The sequence below is a fragment of the Clinocottus analis genome, unplaced genomic scaffold (genome assembly GCF_023055335.1).
Source record: "Clinocottus analis isolate CAN_PGR_092001 unplaced genomic scaffold, fCliAna1.0.p SCAF_5, whole genome shotgun sequence".
Classification (NCBI taxonomy): Eukaryota; Metazoa; Chordata; class Actinopteri; order Perciformes; family Cottidae; genus Clinocottus; species Clinocottus analis.
In genome coordinates, this window is record NW_027176207.1 from 10,980,869 (window position 1) to 11,003,241 (window position 22,373).

The window sequence follows — 22,373 nt, forward strand, 5'->3', positions numbered from 1 at the left end:
CGTTTGGTAGAAGAGGAGCGACATTAGAAGCAACCAAGACGATGAAATTGGACACCCAGCATAATAAAAAAAACAACTGAGGGCTCTAGACTTCGGACGGTCACTTCCAGGGTGCTGCAGTGCATAAGTTGACAGCTATCAGGCTGTGATTGTTGACTGTGTCACCATCAACACCTCGGATTGTTCAACGAATCAAAGGTTGTAAAAAGTCTCTGAAAGATCTGATTTTAATGCCATGGAATTTTGGTGATTAGAAACGTTTGAGTTCTGCCTATAACACCCACAATCTCTTAAAGTACTGTTCAAGATAACTTTATTCCAATATTGCTGTATCTCGTAATGATTTGGTGTTGCATTACCAAATACATTTTTTTAGTGTGTACATTTATTATTGCTAGTTATAGTTGTATAATGGTAATTTACAAGAGCACACAGGGTACTATTTCACATTTTGAAGTGCCAAGTTTGTTTTTCTGAGGTTTACTTGTGTTGACTGGATTCAAAGGAAGAAACATGTCTGTTCTACCTAATAACATGCCATGTCATTTTTAAATATGAAGGTTTACTTCTACCCTGTCTAATTCTCAAAACCGTTGGACTACTTTCAAACCCTTGTTCTCCGCTTGTTGTTGTTTCTGGCTGGTGGCCTCTACTGGTTCCGATTTGGCAGAGGCATGCTGTGTTCAGAAAATGTCCATTTCATTTCATTTTGGGGGAAACTAAACTCTTTCATAGTGCCTTCCTGTTCAGCAAGTTTCCATCGCTTTGTATTTGTCAGTGCCCAATGTGGAGGTCGTTGAGTTCACCCTTATAACCAGCTGGTGTCCAGTCCTCCTAATTCTGTTTGCTGACGGTCACTCTCTTCCCTGTAATCACCCACATGGTTAAAACAAAGGACGTCTGTGTCAAGGTTCAGATTAGTTTAGGAGAGCTGATCTGAGTATTCATATTTCTGCTGGCAGCTGTGTCAAAGGGGTAAAGTGGTGAGAGCATAAGCACCAGACCAATAGGAAACCCTCAGTGGGGAAATAAATGTGTTTTACTTTGATAAACCAGTATTGAGTTGACAGTAGCCCATGTTCCAGTGCTTTAGTGTTGCTTGTGTGTAATTATTTACTGTTGCTTTTTATTCAAAGTTAAATATTCTCTGCTGGATGGTACCCAGACAGACCCCTAGGTTGAGAAATACTCTACTGTGATTGGCTGCCAGAGCTCTGTTTGGTAGACTAAGAGAGAGATGTACTCAAATTTGGCAGCAGCTGTGGGGTGGAAAAGAAGGTCAGAATCAAACAATTTGGCAGCCTGCCAGTGTCCAGTGTACGCGAGTTTTAGGCCCTGCTTGCATTTCTGTGCGTGTCTGTTTTATAAAAGCTCTAGTGCAGTCGTACAAAAATGTTTGGTTGTTATTCAAAATTCTGTTTTGTGGTCTGGACTCTAAATCAAACTTAGCACTTTAGTCAAACGGCAGACCTACTTGCCCAGCTTCATAATAATCAAATCTCCCTCAGTGGAGAAAGCAGTGTATTTTGTGAGAAGTAGCAAACATTACTTAGTGACGGAAGAAATGTTAGCTGTCAATTAATTTAACGTTTTTGGTAACGGTGTATATGCAGTGTCTTATTTATTTTTTGGAGTATAAGCTTGTTTGACTGAATCCCCTAGGTACGGTGGTTGTTGTGAAATGAGATACTGGAGATCACAAAAAAAACATACCAGAAGCCCGGGGTGTACCACGCTCAGTCGACTCTGATACTTAACAACTAAAAGCAGATGGGACCCGGAAAGAACTATGAACCAGACTGTTCAATATCTGTCTTTTTGTTTGTCGTGACTTTCTGTCCATCCGTCATGCAGGATGTGTCAGACACCATGTCATGTCTTTCACTGCTGTTGCTCATCTCTATGAAATTTGACCAATTATTCTTTAACCGCATTATGCTGCAGTTACATCGCAAGTCGGATCAAAGCTTTTGGTTTAAAATGGGAGATGTTTGATGATTTTAAATTGAACAAGGTTGCTGGTCGTAGAGGAGTGTTTGTTGTTGTTTCCAAAGCCAACCTGCTTGTTTTATCAGACCAAAATCCAACAGTATTCAGTTTACTGTCTTGTTTATTTATTTTAGTTTAAATTACTGATTTAAAACCTAACAATGTATTGTTTTGATCAAGAAAATATTTGGCAGTGTAATTGATGATTGTTGTTGCTTGCAGCCTTCTGTTGAAAGAGCCTATTGATTCGATATGCAAAACAGGTTGACGTGACACGATCAGCTGTGATCAGGGTTCAGGGCTGGTCGTACACTAACCACAGGGTTGACCGCTCAATGCTTTCCTCCCATCCACGTGCTGAAGTGGGCTCAGCAGTCGGCACTGAACCTGGCTAGTGCCTCGCCATGAGTGTATGAATGGGAGGCAACTTGTAAAGTGCTTTGGATAAAAGTTTCATATCAATTTAGCCATCTTAGGTTATTTTCTCTTGGTTTTCACATGGTGGGTTTATTAAAATAGAAAAACACTGCAGAAGTGGTGTTACAGTGTTTCTTTTCAATAGCAATAGCTGGGTACAGTCACAATAATACCAGACAAAGTTTAGATTTGGCCATTCAAGAAGTATTGTTACGTGCAGCTGACGTTATGTTGGGCAATATATTCAATTAATTCTGTTTTTGTATAATGTGTGAAATATCTAAATTGTTCACAACACGTATATAGATGTTATTTACAGTCAATGTAAATAAACAACCGATATAAATAGTTAGCTAGTAAAACAGTTGACGCTGGAGGAAAGTTGTTTTGGTTAGTTGTTTGGTTGCGCTATTTCTCAGACTGTGAATGAGGCGCTTTGTTTGAGATAATTTTTTAATTCTAGTCTTCTAATTCATTGATTGGAAAACAAACAAAAAAATGTATCGTAAAAATGTTATCTTTGTGTGCTTTTTGCATCATGCAGACTTTTGTAGATTATGAGTCAGGTTTTACTTTGACACATAGTTGAGATATAAACAGTAAAATGAAGTCAAAATCAATAGATGAATTTCTGCCTTTTTAATATCTTTAATGGAGAAAAAACAGTGGCAAGGTGAAACGGATCAGTTCAGTAGCGTTGCCAAAAGGCAGTGTAAAGTGCAGCATGGCAAATCTGTCCGTGTAATGAATTGAAAGTCTGAGCACATTCTACATCATGTGAATCTTCTAAACATGAATTGGGTGTACTCTTTGACAGTCTAGTAGCGATGGTAATAAAATTGGGAGCATAATGGCCGCAGCAGCTTGCAGTGAAACGTGGGCTTGCTCTCTGAATGTAGCAATTTCATCCCTGATTCAGCTTGTAGAAAGCTATTTCCGTGTACTGTGAATACCTTGCTGACTATTTCAGAAGTCTCTTCTGCAGCTTTCTTTCGAAGCTTTGAAGTAATATAAAGATTTGCCTCTGGTCCCTAATAGTTGACAATGTGCGCCTTTTTTCTTTCGTTTCTTTTTTTGGTTAAGATTCAGCAATTCTTCAAGGTTTCAGGTTTTTATTCTCTGTTTTAATCTTCAACTGTAATTCTCTTTCCTCAGGCAGTGAAGAGCTAAAGAGAATGGCTCACTCTAAAGCTCGAGTCACAGATGGGAAGGTGACCTACCCTCCGGGGGTCAAGGAGATCTCTGACAAGATCTCCAAAGAGGAAATGGTCCGCAGGCTCAAGGTCAGTGTCTGCTGCTGCAGCATCTCTGTTTACTGTGTAGTCGCACATAGGGCTGCAACTAACGATTATTTTAATAATCGATTATTTTTTCGATTAATCAGATAAAACATAATAATTTTAAAGCATTAATTTGCAACCTTTTTATTACAAAAACAGAACTAACTGTGCAAATTCATCATTATTAATTCATTATTAACAATAAAGAATTCATAAAAAATAAAGAAATACAAATCAGAAAACTTAACAGGATTTGTCAGAACTTGTTCTCTACACTCACAGACATGCACACTCACGGACGCACATGCACAGACACGCACACACTCACACACATGCACAGACACACACACACTCGCAGACATGCACACTCACACACATACAGACACAGACATGCACACTTACACACACTCACAGACATGCACACTTACAGACACACACTCACATGCACACCCAGAGACGCACACTCACAGATACACACACTCAGAACTCAGAGAAAAAGAGATGAGAATTCCGGAAGTAACACTCAATGTATCAAGGGATAACTTACAGACTGCACTTTACCTAAACAAAGGTTGTTAATTAGATATTAAACTACAAATCCCAGCAACACTTCCTCTGCATTAAGCCTCATTATATCGGACTGTTGAACAGTATTTTATAACGAAGACGTTACCTAACCCAACAGCGCGGCTCAAACACGGAGAATGAACGACTAGCTAGCGAGCTAACGACAACGGTTAGCCTAGCTGTTAAGTTATTGTACACACAACGCGACTATACAGTGACATACGAGAAGGTACAGCGCGCTACAGAAGCTCCTGGACCTTCAGTCTGCGGTGCTCCGCTTCACTCAACTGTTTTGTTCAATACTCAAACATCTCCGCGACTTATTAAGCGGCGTAATAATCGCGCGACACAACGAATCGATGATGAAATTTGTTGCCAACTTTTTTGATAATCGATTTTTATCGATATTATCGATTCGTTGTTGCAGCCCTAGTCGCACAGTTCATGGGGGAATTGTCGGGCATCTCACCCTAATGTTATCATATCACAGAAGGCATGATGGTATAAGTAATTAGTAGTAGTATTTATCATTTGTTAATGTATTTAAAGTAAAAAAAAAAAAAAAACTTTTTTGAAAGATTGAATTCAAGTTAGATTTCACTTCAATTAATTGCTACAGAGGGACTTTGAATCTCATTGTCTTGGATTGATTGCACACTTGAGTTAGTTGAAATCTCACAAAGCTAGTAACCCTCACACACACCTCTGTTCCAGATGGTTGTGAAGACCTTCATGGACATGGACCAGGACTCAGAGGAAGAGAAGGAGCTGTATCTGAACCTGGCCCTCCACCTGGCCTCAGACTTCTTCCTTAAACACCCAGACAAGGACGTGCGCCTCCTGGTGGCTTGCTGTCTGGCAGACATATTCAGGATTTACGCCCCAGAGGCGCCCTATACCTCCCCAGATAAACTCAAGGTATGGTGGTGAAGGTTTTTCTCAGGCAAATAAAATAAAATACTGCAAATCTACATAACTGCGCTCCAGCCGAATTACTCACTGCTTTAATTGCATAACTTGTTGCATTTCCCTTTTTATATACTGAGAAATTGCTTTGAATGTTTTTAAGAAGTTGGCTAAATGTATATACTTATAAGTAAAGCGTGTGTGCGCGTGCGTGTGCGTGTGTGTGTGTGTGTGTGTGTCTGGTGCATTTACATGTCTGTTTCTTTCTTGTCCAGGACATTTTTATGTTCATCACAAGACAGCTCAAAGGACTGGAGGACACTAAAAGCGCCCAGTTCAACAGATACTTCTATCTGCTTGAGGTACGTGACTGTATGGATCAGTAGTGCGGTTTGGGTTGGAGCTCTGTTTACCACATTTTAATCCAGTATTAAACCTGAATCCCTCATTAACTGTAATTAGGTTTGACTTTTAACATTTATAGATATTTGTATTCAGCAAATAACAGGTAAAAATAATGATGATCTGATGACTCCTGATTCCTGCATTGCTGCACGAGGCGGGTTGTTTGTGTGTGCGGTGAAATCTCTGCTCCAGCAAATCACGCTACACGTGTTTGTTTTGCGTTGAGTCAGTTTTACCAACTGAGAAGGACTGTGGGAGGGGCTGTCGTTCTCACTCTCGCTATCCTATTACCATTAAACCAATAAGTCCTTTTCAGTGTTTCCCCTAGGTTTACAGCTTCAGGTGGGGGAGGGGGGGCGGGGGGGAGGTCGGCCAGCGGCGACGACGACACAGACCCTTAATGCAGTGGTTCTAAAACTTTTTCTCTAAAAAATATTATTTTGTGACTCCCTCTATGCTTTTCTTGTCACAGAATAAAGGAAATTACAATAACTTTCAAGTAAACCAGGTTGCTCCATCAGACCAATTTCTTTTTAAATTGCAATCACTTAGAACAATGAAAATAACGTTCTAACGTGCAAAAAAAAACCCTAATATTTAGTTACTACTAAATAGCTTATTGTGGAAAACAATGAGCTAATATTTTTTTGACAAAACAGAATGAGTGCAGATATGTGAGCATCAGGTTGTATCAGTATTAGTGGCTGCACTGAGCTATATTTGTAGAGGAAAGCACCAGCTTTCCTCTACAAATATGAACTGGGTTGTAGATTTGATACGGCCGCTCTCAGTTTATGCTCCATGTTCATCTGAGATCTGTTTTCTGTTTCAAGAGACAGAACAGCAGAAAAAAACCTGACAGAGACTTCTGGAGTTTTACTTTTGGCAAAATGCCAAGAATCGGCGAGTCGCGCATGCGCTAGTTTAACCTGTTAACGGCGTAACTAAACATTTACCCGACAGTACAGGCATTTCTCCATATATATTTATTAATGACTTAGTTTTATATCCGTATAACTTGTACTTTTTTAATGTGTGAAGCCAACAGCTCATTGTTGGCACAAGACACGAGCACTTTGACTCGTTTCACTTTCAGTTTAGAGAACATCGTTCAGAGAGCTGCTCCGGTGATAGAGACATAAATGACAAGCTGTCATGGAGATCCGATCAATAAAATACGGCCGTTTAGTTTGTTCAATAACAGATAACGGTGTAAATCTGTTCTACAGGAAAGAGAACCGTAAATTACATTTTGTGATCTGGCGCTATAGACAAAATTACAAGGGGGCGGGGGTGAGGGCGGGGGCGGGTTATCAGGTGGGTGCCCCGCCCCCCTATTATAATGGTAGGGGAAACACTGCTTTTTAGTAGCCAACGTTACACCATGAGCACTCACTGGATACAATTGATGTTTCCCTTACATTTTATGTAACTACAACTCAGAAGTTTTACTTTTAACTTCACAACATTTGTTTGACCATATTAGTTACTAACTTGGCTACTACAGATTCTTAATGCAAAATATAATGCACAATATGACTCAATAATTATAATTCAATGATATAAGGTCTACTCTTGAAATGGGCCATTCAACATAATGAATGTTTTGGTTTTTTTTAGGAATAGTTCGATGCCAATACGTTCAGACTTTTACGAAGTAACATTATCCATACATCACTTTTACTTGTAACGAGTATATTTTATTTTGCACTCGTAAACAATTTAATCAAACACAGTGGGTTGCTGACATTTCTGCACTGGTTCTGCACTGGTTAACAGTCGCTCAGGGAACATCGGGCCCAGCACTCCCACGGGGAGAGAGTGTGTAAATAGCACTACAGTTCACGGTCCCGGGAAGCTGGGAAGTTCTGCCGAAGGGTGTTGTAAAGCTATCGTGGCCAAAGTCATGAGCCATGTTCCATTTGTGGGCCAAACTACAGCAGCTCACTGTGCACGGAGAGCTAGTTGAAACATGTTTCCGGTTCATTATAAAACTGTGGAAGTAGTACAAAATAGACTTTGGCAGGCTGCCAGAGTCTATGTAATAGGAATCACTGGATAACACTGTTTATTGCTATATTTCTGATTTCCTAATCGTGAAACAGTGATATTTTCTCTGACAAAAATCCAAATCTTATATTGTGTCATCCCCAGTGTGAAGTGGAGATTAGATGTATCTGGCAAGGTAAAACAGCAAGTGTAACCGTCTTACTTTGTATACTGTATTCACAAGCAAATATAATGGATCCAGCCAGTGATATCCATACCTGGTTAAAAATGAATCACCAAAGTATGGTTTACATTTTGTACTACCGTGTCATTTGCAAGTGCCTGCACTAATACAAGAGTTAATTGTAAATTTTTTCTGTCCGCCCGTCTGTTCAAAAATATGTTTTGTTTCTTCCAAGTTTGCGCTTCACTTTGCAGAGTTTGACCCTACAAGGATGTTTTTTTGTCAGGCATGAATGTACAAGCTTGAATTTTGACATTGGTTAGTCGTTTTTACAGTTCGGAAGCCAATCATGGTCCAATATGCAACTTAAACAATATTATTGAAGCCTCCATAACACAAACACCGAGAATGAACTTTTCAGTGAAGTAGGAGGCTGAGACAATTAGTGTCCAATAGTCAAACTTAAAACTTAACCGTAAAATGCGGGTTATAAGGCGCACCCTTTTATATGCCGCATCTATTCAATTTAAAGGAAAAGTTGTATTTAATTATAAACTAGCCGTAACAGTTTATAAGCCAGCGGCATGTGCTGCTGACCCTGCTGCTGCCAGAGTTGGGCGTCGAGTCGGGCTGGTCCCGCTACCTTCGTTGGTTGTCGGGGAGCTAGCTGTCGTGTTTTTAAATACACTTGAGACGTGAAAACAAACTGCTCTTAACGGTAACTCCTTGCGCTGACCTCCCAATGCAGCCCCATCACAGGTTGTGCTTCCAACCTGAATACCCCCCCTCGCCCCGGTGTCCTAAGTCACTACATGTACTATTTGTTATGAACATTACCAACATACATTTATAACAAATGCCACACTAGCTGCCGCAGCTAGCGCTGACAACACTTTTTTTGTGCTGAATTTTTAGTGTTTACTCAAACAGTGCAGTAGCAACAAATTATTGTGGGATCAATAACACGTCGCGCTGTAGAGGTAGTTTGAGAGGCAGTGGTTTCCTTGATGTCAGAGTCAGACCTGTTTTCCATCGCATCTCATCGTCGGTGGGTGCTGGCGGAGAGCCAAGTGGGGTGGCTGGGTGAGGGGCACCGCAGGATGGGGAGAACAGCAGGGAGTTTGGCTGCTGCTGCTGAGAGAACCCTCTTTTACAGTGAGATCACTCTTGAAGGGGATTTGGGAATATTTCCTGTGAATTTTGTACCCTATACCTCTGGAACTGCCGCTTACTTTAGAATCGGAAAAAATCCACAAATCAGCTGCATCAATGTTTAAGCCGCATGAGTCAAAGTTCAGGGGAAAAAGAAAGAAAAGTAGCGGCTTATAACCCACAATTTACATTATTCATAGATTAAGGGAGGTTAAAGGAGTAGATGTAATTTTGAAAAATATCTATGAGAGTAATTTTCCACTTTATTGTGTTATTCCAAGAATAGTACTTTTATGTCTATTTGGGACTTTTAAGCATGAGGCTGTTGAGTAGCCTGAAAAGGTGTGGATGGGTTTCCATGGAATCTAATGTGAAAGTTATCCCAACCTCCTTTGTGAATATGCCTGGTCTAACTCTGCCACGTTAACATTTCTTTACTTTTCACGATCAACAACCTCACTGTTGATGAACTTTTAAATGGCCTGATTCTTGAATATAATTGTTTCCCTTTGTTTAGGAAGTAATCCACCGTATACAATTAGAAGGTTTTTTTTTTGGTGGCGGAGTGATATTTTATTGGTATATAAATGGCAACAGAGTAAACAGAAATTCCATTCAATTGAGTTTATTTTCTATAGTCCAAAATCACAAATACAAATTTGCCTCGGAGGGCTTTACAATCTGGTCCCTTTCCCAGGACCTCACATTGTATCAGGAAAAACTCCCCAAATAAAGATAAATAAAGAGGAAGAAAAGGATGTAGCATTCAGGAGAACAACAGAGGAGAATCCCTCTCCCCAGAAGGACAGAAGCAATAGATGTCATGTGACCAGAATGAACAATGTAACAGACTTACAGCACATTTAATAAACATGACAGAAATTATTCATATAATGAATAGTAGGCATAGACCACGAACCATGAATAACTGATTAATGTGAACAACTTAACCTGTGCAGGACTTGTGACGTGAGCCAAAAGCTAATTTAAGCATTGGCTGTTCATTTTGTTTGATCTCTTTTGTGAATTAGGCTTTCACACAGCATTTGACCTCTGTTCTTCTGAATACATTCATTATTTCATGTGTATTCAATATCGTATGTAAATCATATTAAATAAATGATGTGGGGGGCAAGGCACAAAGGAGGTAGCAGTGGTGGCTGAATTACATGCACTCACTTCTGCTGTACAACAGACGCTTATAGGATACATGGGCTGCAGCAGTCTGAACACTTTTTTAAATGGATTACAATAATAAATGTTGTATGCCTTCCAAAAATTACTATTCTAAAGCCCTCAGTACTTTGAAGAATATTTTACTCTGATATTCTTCATTAATGGTTTGGTTTGGTCTTCAGTCTTAATTGTTTCAAATGAGGCGCGACGGACGACCTTTTTTTTTTGCCGTGGATAGTCAAAGAGCTTTAACCTTAACATTAAAGCAGCACAATTCATGCACTCTGAGGCTTCCACCTCACTTGTTTTTCCCACTATTAAAATGTTTAATGATGAAGTCCATAAGTGCTGTTTTCATGCGTTGGTTGTGTAGACGTATCTCAAAGTCAAATTTGCCGGGACCCTCTAAACGGCAGGGTTTTGAGTTTTTCTCTCTCCACACAATACACACCGCACAGCCTCCCTGGCAGTTCCTGGATTCAAATGTGTGTGTGATGCAGCCTCCGGAGGCTTCAGCTAAGTCCTTTTGTCCTGAATGCTGCATGGGTTGCATCGGCGATTGCTCCAACTAAAGCGACAGCGGCTCTGGCTCCATGAGCCAAATTGGAGTCTGCGAGACTTGTATCTGTTCTCGGATTCGATGGAGGACATACTACAACATATCTTAGTTTAATTTAAGCCATTAATTCTTCAGAATTCTGTGATTCTAGAGTACTACTGTTTTTATTGTTCTTTGGACATTTTCATATCTGAAGGCCAAAATAAAGTCAAGTTGTTTAATTATAGGTGGAATAGAAACTTTAATTATTCTAAAAACGTAACCACTAATTGTTTTCAAAGAAAAGACAGAAGCTCACTGCGCACTTCCTGCTCGGCGGTTGACTGACACCGTCACAGACTCGCTGGTGCATTTTAGTAGCTAAAGAGATCGATGTTTCCTTTTAGGAGTTGGTGAAGACCAAAAACCTAGCTAAAAGATGGTGACTGTTTCATTTCAATTCATCAGTTGGCCACAAATACATCTCCAAACAATTGCTAATGTTGTTCTGTAAGTGCTGTATGTGTAAATGCCCTCCTTCCTCACCACATTGTTCTTTCATCTTCCAAGTCTGTTGCCATTGTAAATTGTATTGTCACTAACATCCTGCCTCCTCTTCTCTCCTTTTCTTCAGAACATAGCATGGGTGAAGTCTTACAATATTTGCTTTGAACTTGAAGACAGCAATGAGATATTCACCCAGCTTTACAGAACACTCTTCCAGGTTATCAAGTAAGTATTTTTGTTAATATTTGTGTCCATATTTGTCATGGTGTTTGTCCGTATTTGATTCTTTTCCCTCCCACATAGCCTCCACTTTTTGTATGCAGCAGTCCTTAATGTCAGAAATGAGCCCTTGCAGCACCCTCCAACACCTTGGTTGGTCTCCTGCAACATCATTAAACGGCATAGTAGCACTCCAGTTGTTTGTCTTTGATTGCCCGCTCTCCTCTCCTCTCTTTCCTCCGAACCCTGCTCTCAATTTCTCTCTGCTGAACACAACCTTGTGGGCTGAATTCTGCAGTGCAGAATTTGGCTCATTGCCATTTGAACACAATGATGGTTGTGTGTGTCAAGGTTGAGCAAAAACAATGTTGTTTTCTTTTAATCATAAGGGGAAATTTTAAAGCGCTCTGCTTGAACTATTACAGCGAGCTTGAAGGTGTAGGGGAGTGCAGCCCTCATGTTTGTTTGTGTGTAAGTGACACAGTGAATAGGAGGTAATGAGACTAGTAATGCCTTGCAGCTCGGTGGACAACAGTCGCTGAGATAAAAATCTAGGAAGCGTTACTTCCCGATGTAATGCAGCTCATTATGAGCAAGTACACCCACCCTCTGTGATCAGTGCACCACAGTCTGTTTGTATGAGGACCGTTTGTTTTCAAGATGAGAGATTCAGCAATTGAAAAACACGACGCTGACAAATGGCATGCTGTGAGCAAAGTAAATCTTAAGTCTCTAAAAACTACCAAGGAATATCTGATATTTTGATTTATCCCAACCAATTTGATGTTGCTGCCTCAACATGAACCAGCATGTGATATTGTATTTTAACTCATGCAATGATGACAATGACATCCATGGTCTTTGACCTTTCCTGTTTTTTTTCACCAGCAACGGCCATAACCAGAAGGTGCACATGCATATGGTGGACCTGATGAGCTCCATCATCTGCGAGGGAGACACTGTATCGCAGGAGCTGTTGGACACCGTGTTGGTCAACCTGGTGCCTGCGCACAAGGTATGTGCACAAAATGATACACATGCTCTTAACGTACACGATCACATAAAGAACACATTACATGTATGCACTTTCTCACACATACACCACACATTTTGGTGCTCAGTAACTGACAGTCTGAGCTAATTTGTCAGTATATAATATTCCATCCCCCGTAATTCAATGAGACCCCTGCAGGTGAAAAGAGGTAAAGCAGCTTTCGAGTCTATGGATGTCTGTCACGTACACACATCCAAATGGGATTCTGATAAGTGAAAAACAAGAAGTGATAGACTACACCCTTATTTTGGACATCATGTGTTTTTTGTGATCTGTCTGAACATGCTCTCTGACCTGCTTTTTTATTCACCAATTGTTTTGTCCATTTGTCTAGAATTTGAATAAACAAGCGTATGACCTGGCCAAAGCTCTGCTGAAGAGGACTGCTCAAGCTATTGAACCTTACATCACCAATGTAAGATTCAATCTTTAATGCACAGGTTTTTTTTGTTGTCTTTTTATCACTCAAATCTGTGGCTCGATGGTGAATAGTTTTCCTGAATTAAACACAGGACATCATGCAGCTGTCTATATCCTGTAGTCATAAACAAAACAAATCCTGTTGATCCACCTGTTATTGGTATCACAGTTCATGGTGTAGATGCAAAGTTTGTCTCAGGTAACCTGATGAAATGACTATGCTAAAAATGTATTGTCAATGAAGATCTGTGTGATAAGTTGGTCATTAAAATCAGCTGTTGAGTGTAAAACATTTGATACATCCAAATATCTGTGCTGTGGCTCATATTGTATACATGCAACTTTAGTGTTGGGAGTTCAGATTAACTGAGGCTATGTATGGAGCACCAGTCTCACAGTGGGAGGAACTAACTTCATGCAGAGCAGCTGGGAGGGAGGAGGGTGCTGATCTTTGACCTTACCAAAGAGGTGGAACTGTGCAGTGATCACAATGTCAATACATCTTCTTACTTTCTCCTGACAGCGAATGAAATCTGAGCGTCTGCCTCATGAGCTGTTTCATCCACAGATGTGCAGATCCACAAAAAAAAAAAAAATTAATTTAAAAGGAGTCCGTCGATAGAAAAGTCACCATCTAATTTACAGAATCTCTTTTCTTAATCTGTGTTATTAGTAACCATTATTCCTCCCTCTATGTCCTCTTATCAGTTCTTCAACCAGGTGCTGATGCTGGGGAAGACCTCAGTCAGCGATCTGTCCGAACATGTTTTTGACCTCATCTTGGAGCTTTACAACATAGACAGTCACCTGCTGCTTTCGGTGCTGCCACAGCTGGAGTTTAAACTCAAGGTAGTAAAAAAAAAGTGTGTGTTCCATGAGGAAGACTCGGTTGTCTCCATCACAGATGTCCTGAAAACGCGGGGCTTTTTCACTTTTGAATTTTCCACTCCGTCTTGATGTTTGTCGTCAACCTGGTTCAGCTTTACAATGTACGAATTGTTAAATCTTGAGTCATTTTGAGTCTGTCATGTTTTTAGTATAATTGTTAAGTTCACCCTACTGCACCTTATTTGGACATTTGACAGATACATGCCATCAATTAGCCTTATTAGATTAAGTTGTAATATAAAATATTATAGAGATAGAAGTAGCAGCAATTCTTTGGTTAATATTATGAGTATATTCACACACCAAACCAAAAACCCTAATTCTCTAACAGTTTCACATTATCTGCAGGGTTGTTGATTCATATTAGAAAGATAGAGCAGTCAGCATAATGTTGCCTCTGCAGTGTCTCATAAAGGCCTCCCGCTGATGGATAACGCTCATTAACCGTTCAGAGGGAGCGTAGATCACTGCCGTCTTCTCAAAATAATAGCTGCGATAAAATCTCTCCCCCACAGATTACACATTCTCCCTCTGTCTCTCTCTCATGCTCACTCACTCATTGTCTCACCATCACTTTTTCCATCTTTACGTCTCCTTGTTTTCTCTTCCTACTGTTTTTATTCTTTTAACCTCTCTCCTTCCTACCACTTGTCTTCCTTTGTCTTTACATCTCATCGTCTTTGCTGTTTCCTCTTCTTCACGGCTCATTCTAAAGCAAGATTGATACCAAAAAGCTGCTGCCTTTTTTAATGAAAGTGGTATTGTTGCCAATGTAATTGACTATGCTTGTCTGGCCATTCAACACAGCCACATTCTGTGCATAATCTCTCTCTTTCCGTCGCTCTGTCTCTGCAGAGTAATGATAATGATGAGAGGCTGCAAGTGGTGAAGCTGCTGGCTAAGATGTTTGGAGCCAAGGACTCTGAGTTGGCTGCACAGAACAAACCTCTCTGGCAGTGTTACCTCGGCAGGTGGGTTACAGTATTACAATGGGTTTTTGCAACATTAAATTCAGTTTTTTTTTTATTGTTGGTGTTTCATTTATGCAGAACAGGGTTGTTATGAAATGTATTGTTTGTTGTGGTTTCACACCATCACACAAGTTTTCGTTCATGTTCTTAAACATATCATACCTCCTTGTAATTTTTCAAGCATACACTGTGTGACAGTTTTAGAAATGGTGTTTTTTTTAGTTTCAGTTTTAAATTTGAGCTTTGTCTCTTTGTTAATAATTTTATTGCAATATATACATTCAAATCGTACATTTGATTTCCTAAGTTGCAGTGTGTGCGTATAGCAAATACCGGCTGGGTTATGTATGTTTTTGCCGTGTGAAGTTGCTGATATTAACAATAATTTATTTCCCCAAAAGGTTTAATGACATCCATGTGCCTATCAGACTGGAGTGTGTGAAGTTTGCCAGTCATTGTCTCATGAACCACCCAGACTTGGCCAAAGACCTCACGGGTAAATTAGCTGAAATGCTCTGACCTCTAAGCACATTCTTAGAAACCTGCTCGCTGTGATCAGAGTTGAGTTATTTTGCCACTATATGGATGTGATGCGATGCCCCAAAGCTTACTTTACAAGATTTTAATGATAAGTTACACGTTTATTGTTGTTCATTAACAAATGTGGTATTGTGATGAAGTAATTGCCAGATATTTGCTCTGTTAGAGATGTCTCGTTCTCTCACGTCCTACTCATTTGGTCCTGTTTTCTTTCCCAGAATTTTTGAGGGTTAGATCACATGACCCAGAGGAGGCCATCCGCCATGATGTCATCGTGTCTATAGTAACTGCTGCCAAGAAAGACTTGTCTCTTGTGAATGATGCATTGCTCAATTTTGTGAAGGAGAGGACCTTGGACAAGAGAGTAAGTGGACAACTCTTTGTGTGTTTGTGATTGGACTCTGTATGGTCTCATATTTGAAACAAACGTCCACTGGTACTCGAAGGATGAACTGATAAGAATTTGGTGGTGTATCTTACCAGAAAAAAAGTTGTTGGTCTTAACTAAAATGCTAATTAAGCCAATTTCACAGAAATGTCTTAATTGGATAAAATGCTGACATCTTGGACAGGTGGATGTAAATTGAAACATGATATTCAACCACAAGTCAAACATTCTAGTTTTGGGAAGAAGGCGGTCTGCTCCTAAAGGACTGCAATATAATTTGTTACTAATAGCTTTGTTTCTATGACTTGATTGTGTTTGTGGTTGTCAATAATTTAGCTTATTGACTATATCAGTGTTTCACATTTTGTTGAGAATATTTCCTGTCGTGATCAGTGTTAATATTTTGTTTTGGGCACTACAGCCACGGTAACTTCTCCCACGGTTCTCATTGAACTAGTTGTCATGATTGAAAATTGTCTTCCTTTTATCTTGCCTTGTCCTCTTCCATCAGTGGCGTGTACGTAAGGAGGCCATGATGGGCCTAGCATCGATCTACAGGAAGTACTCTCTGCAGGGAGAGGGAGGAAGAGAGGCCTCTAAACAGATTTCCTGGATAAAAGACAAGCTGCTCCACATCTACTACCAAAACAGCATCGATGACAGGTTTGTGTGAATGTATTCCTGGCCAATAGAAAAGTTGAAATCCCTTCATGAATTGTAATAATGCATTTAATACCTGAGGATAACAGTTAAAAAGGTAGCACATTCAATTATGTTCCCTTAAAGATGCTAATAAGGATCAGCGAGCTACTTAAATCAATTGCTCAACCACAGCTTTTGTGCCTTGAGCTATTGTCAAACAGCTTTGATTTCTTCTCGATTAATATGTCTTGTTCCATGGATTACTAGAACATTGTAAATATTGATAGAATATTAAATAAATATTTCATAGCAGATTTTGGCAGTTAGACAAACACTTTTAACCCGTCTTAAATACAAACGGTAAAGTCAGACTTTTACATCAGCCCTTCAGAATCCAGAAAGCAGAGGCTTCCCTGTAGACTCGAACAATTCTTTGTTACAGCAGTTTGACATTCATACATGCACCACCCACCATAGCCTCAGGGCTCCATAATGTATTGCCAGCTGTTTTTATATGCACTGAAAATATGTAGGACATTTTGTTTGAAAGCATACGAGGAGGCAGACGGCACACTGCAGCATCTCTCAATACACTTATAGCTATAACATTTGGTGGGGTGTTGTTTCAGCAGATCCTGCAGTTCCTTACTGGGAATGTCCAAAGTCAAAGTAGGCACCTCTAAAATAAATGCCTGAATGACAACTTCATAAAACATCATTGCCTCAAATGTAGAAATTTGCTGAACAGTGTGTAAGGGTGCAGTTATCCATTCAATCACTCTGCTGCAGTGGAGCCGCTCAGCTGCCAAACAGACACTTCCTGTTACAGTACAGACTTTTCCTGAGTATGTAACTGCGTGTAGGCTAAATAGGCCAGTATTGAAATACTTGTGCCTGCTCAGCAAAGTCCCCCTTAAACCTCTAAAATTGATTATCCAAAATTTAAGGAGGAAACGGTTTTAAAAATGCCCCATTTTTAGTATGAGGGTTAATAAAATGTAAGATTTTACCGGAACCTCTGAGAAATCATGTCAGTCTACTTGATTGTATAGTCTCTGGTATGTTTGGTGAGAAACTCCCAGTGAGGAACTAATATCTATCTCACGCATTCATGCAATTATTTGATCCAATTCAAAAGGGAAGTTATGAATAGCACTTTGGCCCCATCTTGTTTTTGTTTTTTTAGGACATTCCCAAATTTTCAACAGTACTTTGTCACGGGCGGCCTAATTTCAGACCCTGGTCGAGATAATCCTATTAAACAAATCCAACGGTATCTTAATGACTGTCAGGACTCTAAGCGCAACCCATTGAATAGGAAAATGAGTCTGCGAGGATATTCTTCATTTAAATCAAAATGATTCCATGTGCACAGGTTGCTGGTGGAGCGGGTCTTTGCCCAGTACATGGTCCCTCACAACCTGGAAACCGCTGAGAGGATGAAGTGTCTTTATTATCTGTATGCCACCCTGGACACAAATGCTGTCAAGTAAGTATTTCTCACAAATATAAGCAAAACACAACATTTTCATTAGTTGCCTTGTAGAAAATGTTCAGGATAAGATTAATGATGACATTCAGAACTGATGAAATTCATTCCCATTATTTTCCTACTGTACTACCACGATTCTTCATCTGTTTCTATCTCCAACCGTTGATTCTTCTTCACTTGTGCCTCTCAGAGCTTTGAACGAGATGTGGAAATGCCAGAACCTGCTGAGGCACAACGTCAAAGACTTGCTGGACTTGGTCAAAAAACCTAAGGTAACTTTAACTAACGCACACTACAAAAAAAACTGATTTTTAATATACTCTCGTATCATGTTTTTAAACTTTTTCTTTGTGTTATTGTTTTGTTTTTTATTTGTTTGTTTTAGTCTGAAGCATCAAGCAAGGCCGTATTTGCCAAAGTCATGGTGATCACAAGTAAGGGATTTACACGCATATTAAAGAAGTTTCTTTACATCTCAGTGTTTGAATTACCAACAACCTCAGGATCTTTCCGCTTAGCTGAAGTAGAAGAAAAATAATGAACAAACCTTTTAATGACATTGCTGAAGCAGCCTCACCTAACTTTGTTTCAAATGTATTCATTGTAGACATAATCTTTTAATACTGTGTGACTATAGAGAACCTGCCAGACCCGGGCAAGGCTCAGGACTTTGTGAAGAAGCTGGCTCAGGTCCTGGATGACGACGAGCGGATCAGAGATCAGTTGGAAACCTTGGTCAGCCCCTCATGCTCCTGCAAGCAAGCTGAAGTCTGTGTGGTGAGTATTGACATTTCCCTCATCAGTGTGGTCAATGCTGTCATCCACGCGTTATAGTTTAATCATTTGTAATGCGAGTTTGTCTTCAGCAATCTCTTATGTAAAATGTGTATAGTTTATCTTCAATCTATCTTTTGTATGAAGAAATAGTCAAAGACTCTTATTGACTGATGAAGTTGTTACTAAATGCTTTGTAGTTTCATTAAGAGGAGCTTCAAGCCGAGCCTCACTCAGCTGTCTGTTCATGTTAATGTGCCTTACAGCTTCATTCAGACGTGACAGCAGATGTTATTTAAAACCAGGCTCTACTGTCCATTTTTTATAATATTCAACCGTGCACAACCATTGAATGACAGGACATGAAGTCGTTACTCTTGTTTAACTCACTGCATTCAAAGAGTATACTAAATATTGCTTTATTCATCCACACTGTTGGCATAAATGGAAATACATAACGATATTGTTGGCCCGATTTATTATTATTTTTGTAATTATAATAAGAGGGTTTTATAACCTCTTTGCCACGGTTGCACCGCAGGGGGAAACATAAATATGAGAAGATGGATATCATTGATTCTTTAAAATTGTCTTTTTAATGATTTCCCAGTGTATTGGTCTGATTTTATGCATAAAAGATGATGATTGAGATAATTCATTGGTCACAGTTAGAGAGGGTGAAACAAACACAAATCCCTCTGCTTTCTTTCACCGTGTGGTCCTGCAGCCGTTGCGTTAATCTGAAAACATTCAGTTCAAACTTGAGGCACGTCCGAGCAGGGTGTTGACTCAGACATGAGACAACGTTTGCTGCAGTTAGGGAGATGCTACTGTTGCCTCGAGGCCTAAACAGAGAGGATGCAGCGGAGTTTCTTCCCTCCGGCCATCCGTGTCGTGAACCTGTGTCTATAACTTGTTACACATAATTTATATTATGATTATAACATATTGCATATGAATGTATATCTGAAACTCATTTGTGGCCATACTGTTGTTCCATTTCCTGGAAACATACTGTTATTTTGTTTGTTTTTTTCTTCTTTTTCTTTTTCTCCTTTTTTTTTTTTTAAAATCAGATTTATTTGACTCGTTAGTTGGTTTCTTGAGCTCGACACAAAAGTTGCACTTCACGTTGTTCTGTCTGAGACAAATGTAATTTGATTTTATCATCATCAAAATTGAATCTGGTTTTACAGAACTAGAATTAAACAAAGTCTGCAAGTGTGAGACTGGGTTTCTACATTACTGTCATGATTTGAATAATTATTTTTTTGAATAAAAAATATTTGTTGTCCCCTTCTCAGCGAGACATCACTAAAAAGCTTGGCAGCCCCAAACAGCCCAGCAATCCATTCCTGGAAATGGTCAAGTTCCTTCTGGAGAGAATAGCGCCTGTACACATCGACACAGAATCCATCAGGTACTGTGTGAATGTTTTTCTGTTGTGAAGAAAGGCAGATGAGACAAACTTTGTATCGTATAGATACAAAGACTTCAAATGCCAGTGATGATTGATTCAATTGTACAATGTAGGGCCTCTTTTTTAATCCCTCTTTTATCTATACCATCATCAATCAGTGCATTGATAAAACAGGTCAACAAATCTATTGACGGGACTGCTGATGACGAGGAGGAGGGCGTCCCCACTGAAGAGGCCATTAGAGCAGGACTGGAACTGCTGAAGGTAAAAAAAATAAAAATAAAATTTTTAAAGCAGCTCGAAACCCAAACATAATCTAGCAGCAGAACTTGTCATAGAGACAAAACCAATTCTAGAGTTTGCTAAATTATTATTTTTTTAAATAAATTTGAAGAATATGCAACGCCCCCCTTTTTTTGTTTTTCATCTCAGGTGCTTTCGTTCACACACCCGGTTTCCTTTCACTCTGCTGAGACTTTTGAGTCTCTGTTGGGTTGTCTGAAGATGGATGACGAGAAGGTCGCGGAAGCTGCTCTTCAGATCTTCAAGAACACGGGCAGCAAGTTGGAAGAGAGTTTTCCTCATATTAAATCGTACGTTGCGTTGCCTCATTCATTCTTTACTTTACAGCGGGGTGTATTCAGTCAAACGCGGGTAGTTGTTGGGACATAGAAATCACTGTGGTTCGCTTTGAGCATGCTGCACTCTTTCTGACTCATGACAATACTTTGTATGGTTTGTAATGGTGGTCTTCTGCCTGCTCCCCCAAGCGTTTTGCTGCCTGTACTGCAGGCAAAAGCCAAAAGAGGGCAGCCCCGCCAGGCCAAGTATGCCATCCACTGCATCAACACCATGTTCACCAACAGAGACACACACTTCGCCCAAATCTTTGAGGTTAGTCGGTCCCATCTCTTTGGTTTTAGATTTGTTTTACTCTCAAAAGGACCTGGTTTGACACATTTTGCAAATAATTTACATATGTTGTGTTTCTTTTTAATTAAATCATTTTATGCAAAAAAAATATTATATCGATAAATGTGCCTGATATATTTAGAAAATGTTTTAAAAGAAGACAATAAAAATCCTTGAGGTGAACTCAATATTTCCTTTAAGTGCATAAAGAAATTAAATAGGCGCACCTCTCAAAGCTATATAATGTGACCAGTAGATCTGCATGTCTGCCCCAGGATCAAACCGTAAGTGAAATGTGTGTTTGTCTCCAGCCTCTGCACAAAAGCCTAGACCCCGCTAACCTTGAGCAGCTCATCACTCCTCTGACCACCCTGGGTCATCTGGCTCAGCTGGCCCCAGAACAGTTTGCTGCACCGCTCAAATCGCTCGTCGCCAACTTCATTGTGAAGGATCTGCTCATGAATGACCGGGTACACATGCATACATGACATTTACCTGACTCGAGTTGAGAGCCAAGTCTTTGTTTTCCAGACCTTAAATCCAAAGTAAACAAGTGCATGTTTTTATTATTATTATTATTATTATTGAAACTGGACTCCTCCATGAACCGACAAACTGTTCATCACAGTTGGATCAATATTATTTTAACCCATAGATACATATATAATGTGAGTTGTGTTGAGAATTGTTTTATTAAGAAATTTATTTATTTACATATTTCAAAAATATGTTTGGTGTGTTTGTATTAACATTTTTTGAAAAACTATTTTCTGTTTATGATACAATTTATGATTTTATAAATTACTATGATTAAATGACTTGCAGATTTTAGACATATGAGGCATTTGAAAATTCTGCACGAAATAGCATCACAACAAGCTTAAATAGCAATGAAGGCAGTTCTAAGTCTTAAAGTATTATTTGTGTTGTCTGTAGATCCCGGGCAAGAAGACAACCAAACTTTGGGTTCCTGATGAGGAAGTGTCCCCAGAGACTCTGGCCAAGGTCAGCGGTGAAACCATGTTTGTCTCGTAGAAACTGTTCAGTCTACTGTGTGTTTCTGATCATTTTCCTTTCGTACATGTATGCTTTAAGATAAATAATTGCAATGTTAATTATCATATGAATTTGATCATGCAGTATAAATTGTCCAGATTCCCCTGATTTTGAATATTGTAAAATAATGCACTTTTGTTGACCAAAGAATGATGTTTCAACCCCCCTCCATTCAGATCCAGGGCATAAAGCTCATGGTGCGGTGGTTACTAGGAGTGAAGAACAATCAGAGCAAATCAGGCAACTCCACACTGAGGATGCTGACCGCTATTCTACACAGTGATGGAGACTTAACCGAGCAGGGCCGGATGGGGTAAGCAGCATAGCCTATATTTCTTCCTGAGACAAAGGTTGTGTGTATGTGTGTCAGCCTTTTAAGCAGCTTAGAGTAAGCTTTGTCTTGAGATTGTAATCTTGTAAATTTAAGTCAAACGCTGGATTTTTAATGGGTATTGTGGACCCTCGGGGGATGTTGGGCCTTAATCGC

At 39.6% G+C, this 22,373-nt stretch overlaps 1 protein-coding gene across 2 annotated transcripts in view; it reads left to right on the top strand.

Annotated features, from left to right (window-relative positions):
- Positions 1–22,373, top strand: part of pds5b (PDS5 cohesin associated factor B) — a 30,570-nt gene that overhangs the window by 1,289 nt on the left and 6,908 nt on the right. For both annotated transcript variants that reach the window (XM_068600292.1, XM_068600293.1), the window contains exons 2-23: positions 3,562–3,689; positions 4,968–5,171; positions 5,435–5,521; positions 11,238–11,335; positions 12,218–12,344; positions 12,718–12,798; positions 13,512–13,652; positions 14,547–14,662; positions 15,064–15,158; positions 15,421–15,566; positions 16,102–16,253; positions 17,608–17,721; positions 17,915–17,996; positions 18,110–18,158; positions 18,362–18,501; positions 19,803–19,918; positions 20,077–20,182; positions 20,351–20,511; positions 20,689–20,812; positions 21,142–21,300; positions 21,767–21,835; positions 22,063–22,199. In XM_068600292.1, coding sequence (XP_068456393.1) covers positions 3,582–3,689; positions 4,968–5,171; positions 5,435–5,521; positions 11,238–11,335; positions 12,218–12,344; positions 12,718–12,798; positions 13,512–13,652; positions 14,547–14,662; positions 15,064–15,158; positions 15,421–15,566; positions 16,102–16,253; positions 17,608–17,721; positions 17,915–17,996; positions 18,110–18,158; positions 18,362–18,501; positions 19,803–19,918; positions 20,077–20,182; positions 20,351–20,511; positions 20,689–20,812; positions 21,142–21,300; positions 21,767–21,835; positions 22,063–22,199 — 2,612 coding nt within the window. In that variant the 5' untranslated portion in view covers positions 3,562–3,581. The remainder of the gene's footprint in view (positions 1–3,561; positions 3,690–4,967; positions 5,172–5,434; positions 5,522–11,237; positions 11,336–12,217; positions 12,345–12,717; positions 12,799–13,511; positions 13,653–14,546; positions 14,663–15,063; positions 15,159–15,420; positions 15,567–16,101; positions 16,254–17,607; positions 17,722–17,914; positions 17,997–18,109; positions 18,159–18,361; positions 18,502–19,802; positions 19,919–20,076; positions 20,183–20,350; positions 20,512–20,688; positions 20,813–21,141; positions 21,301–21,766; positions 21,836–22,062; positions 22,200–22,373) is intronic.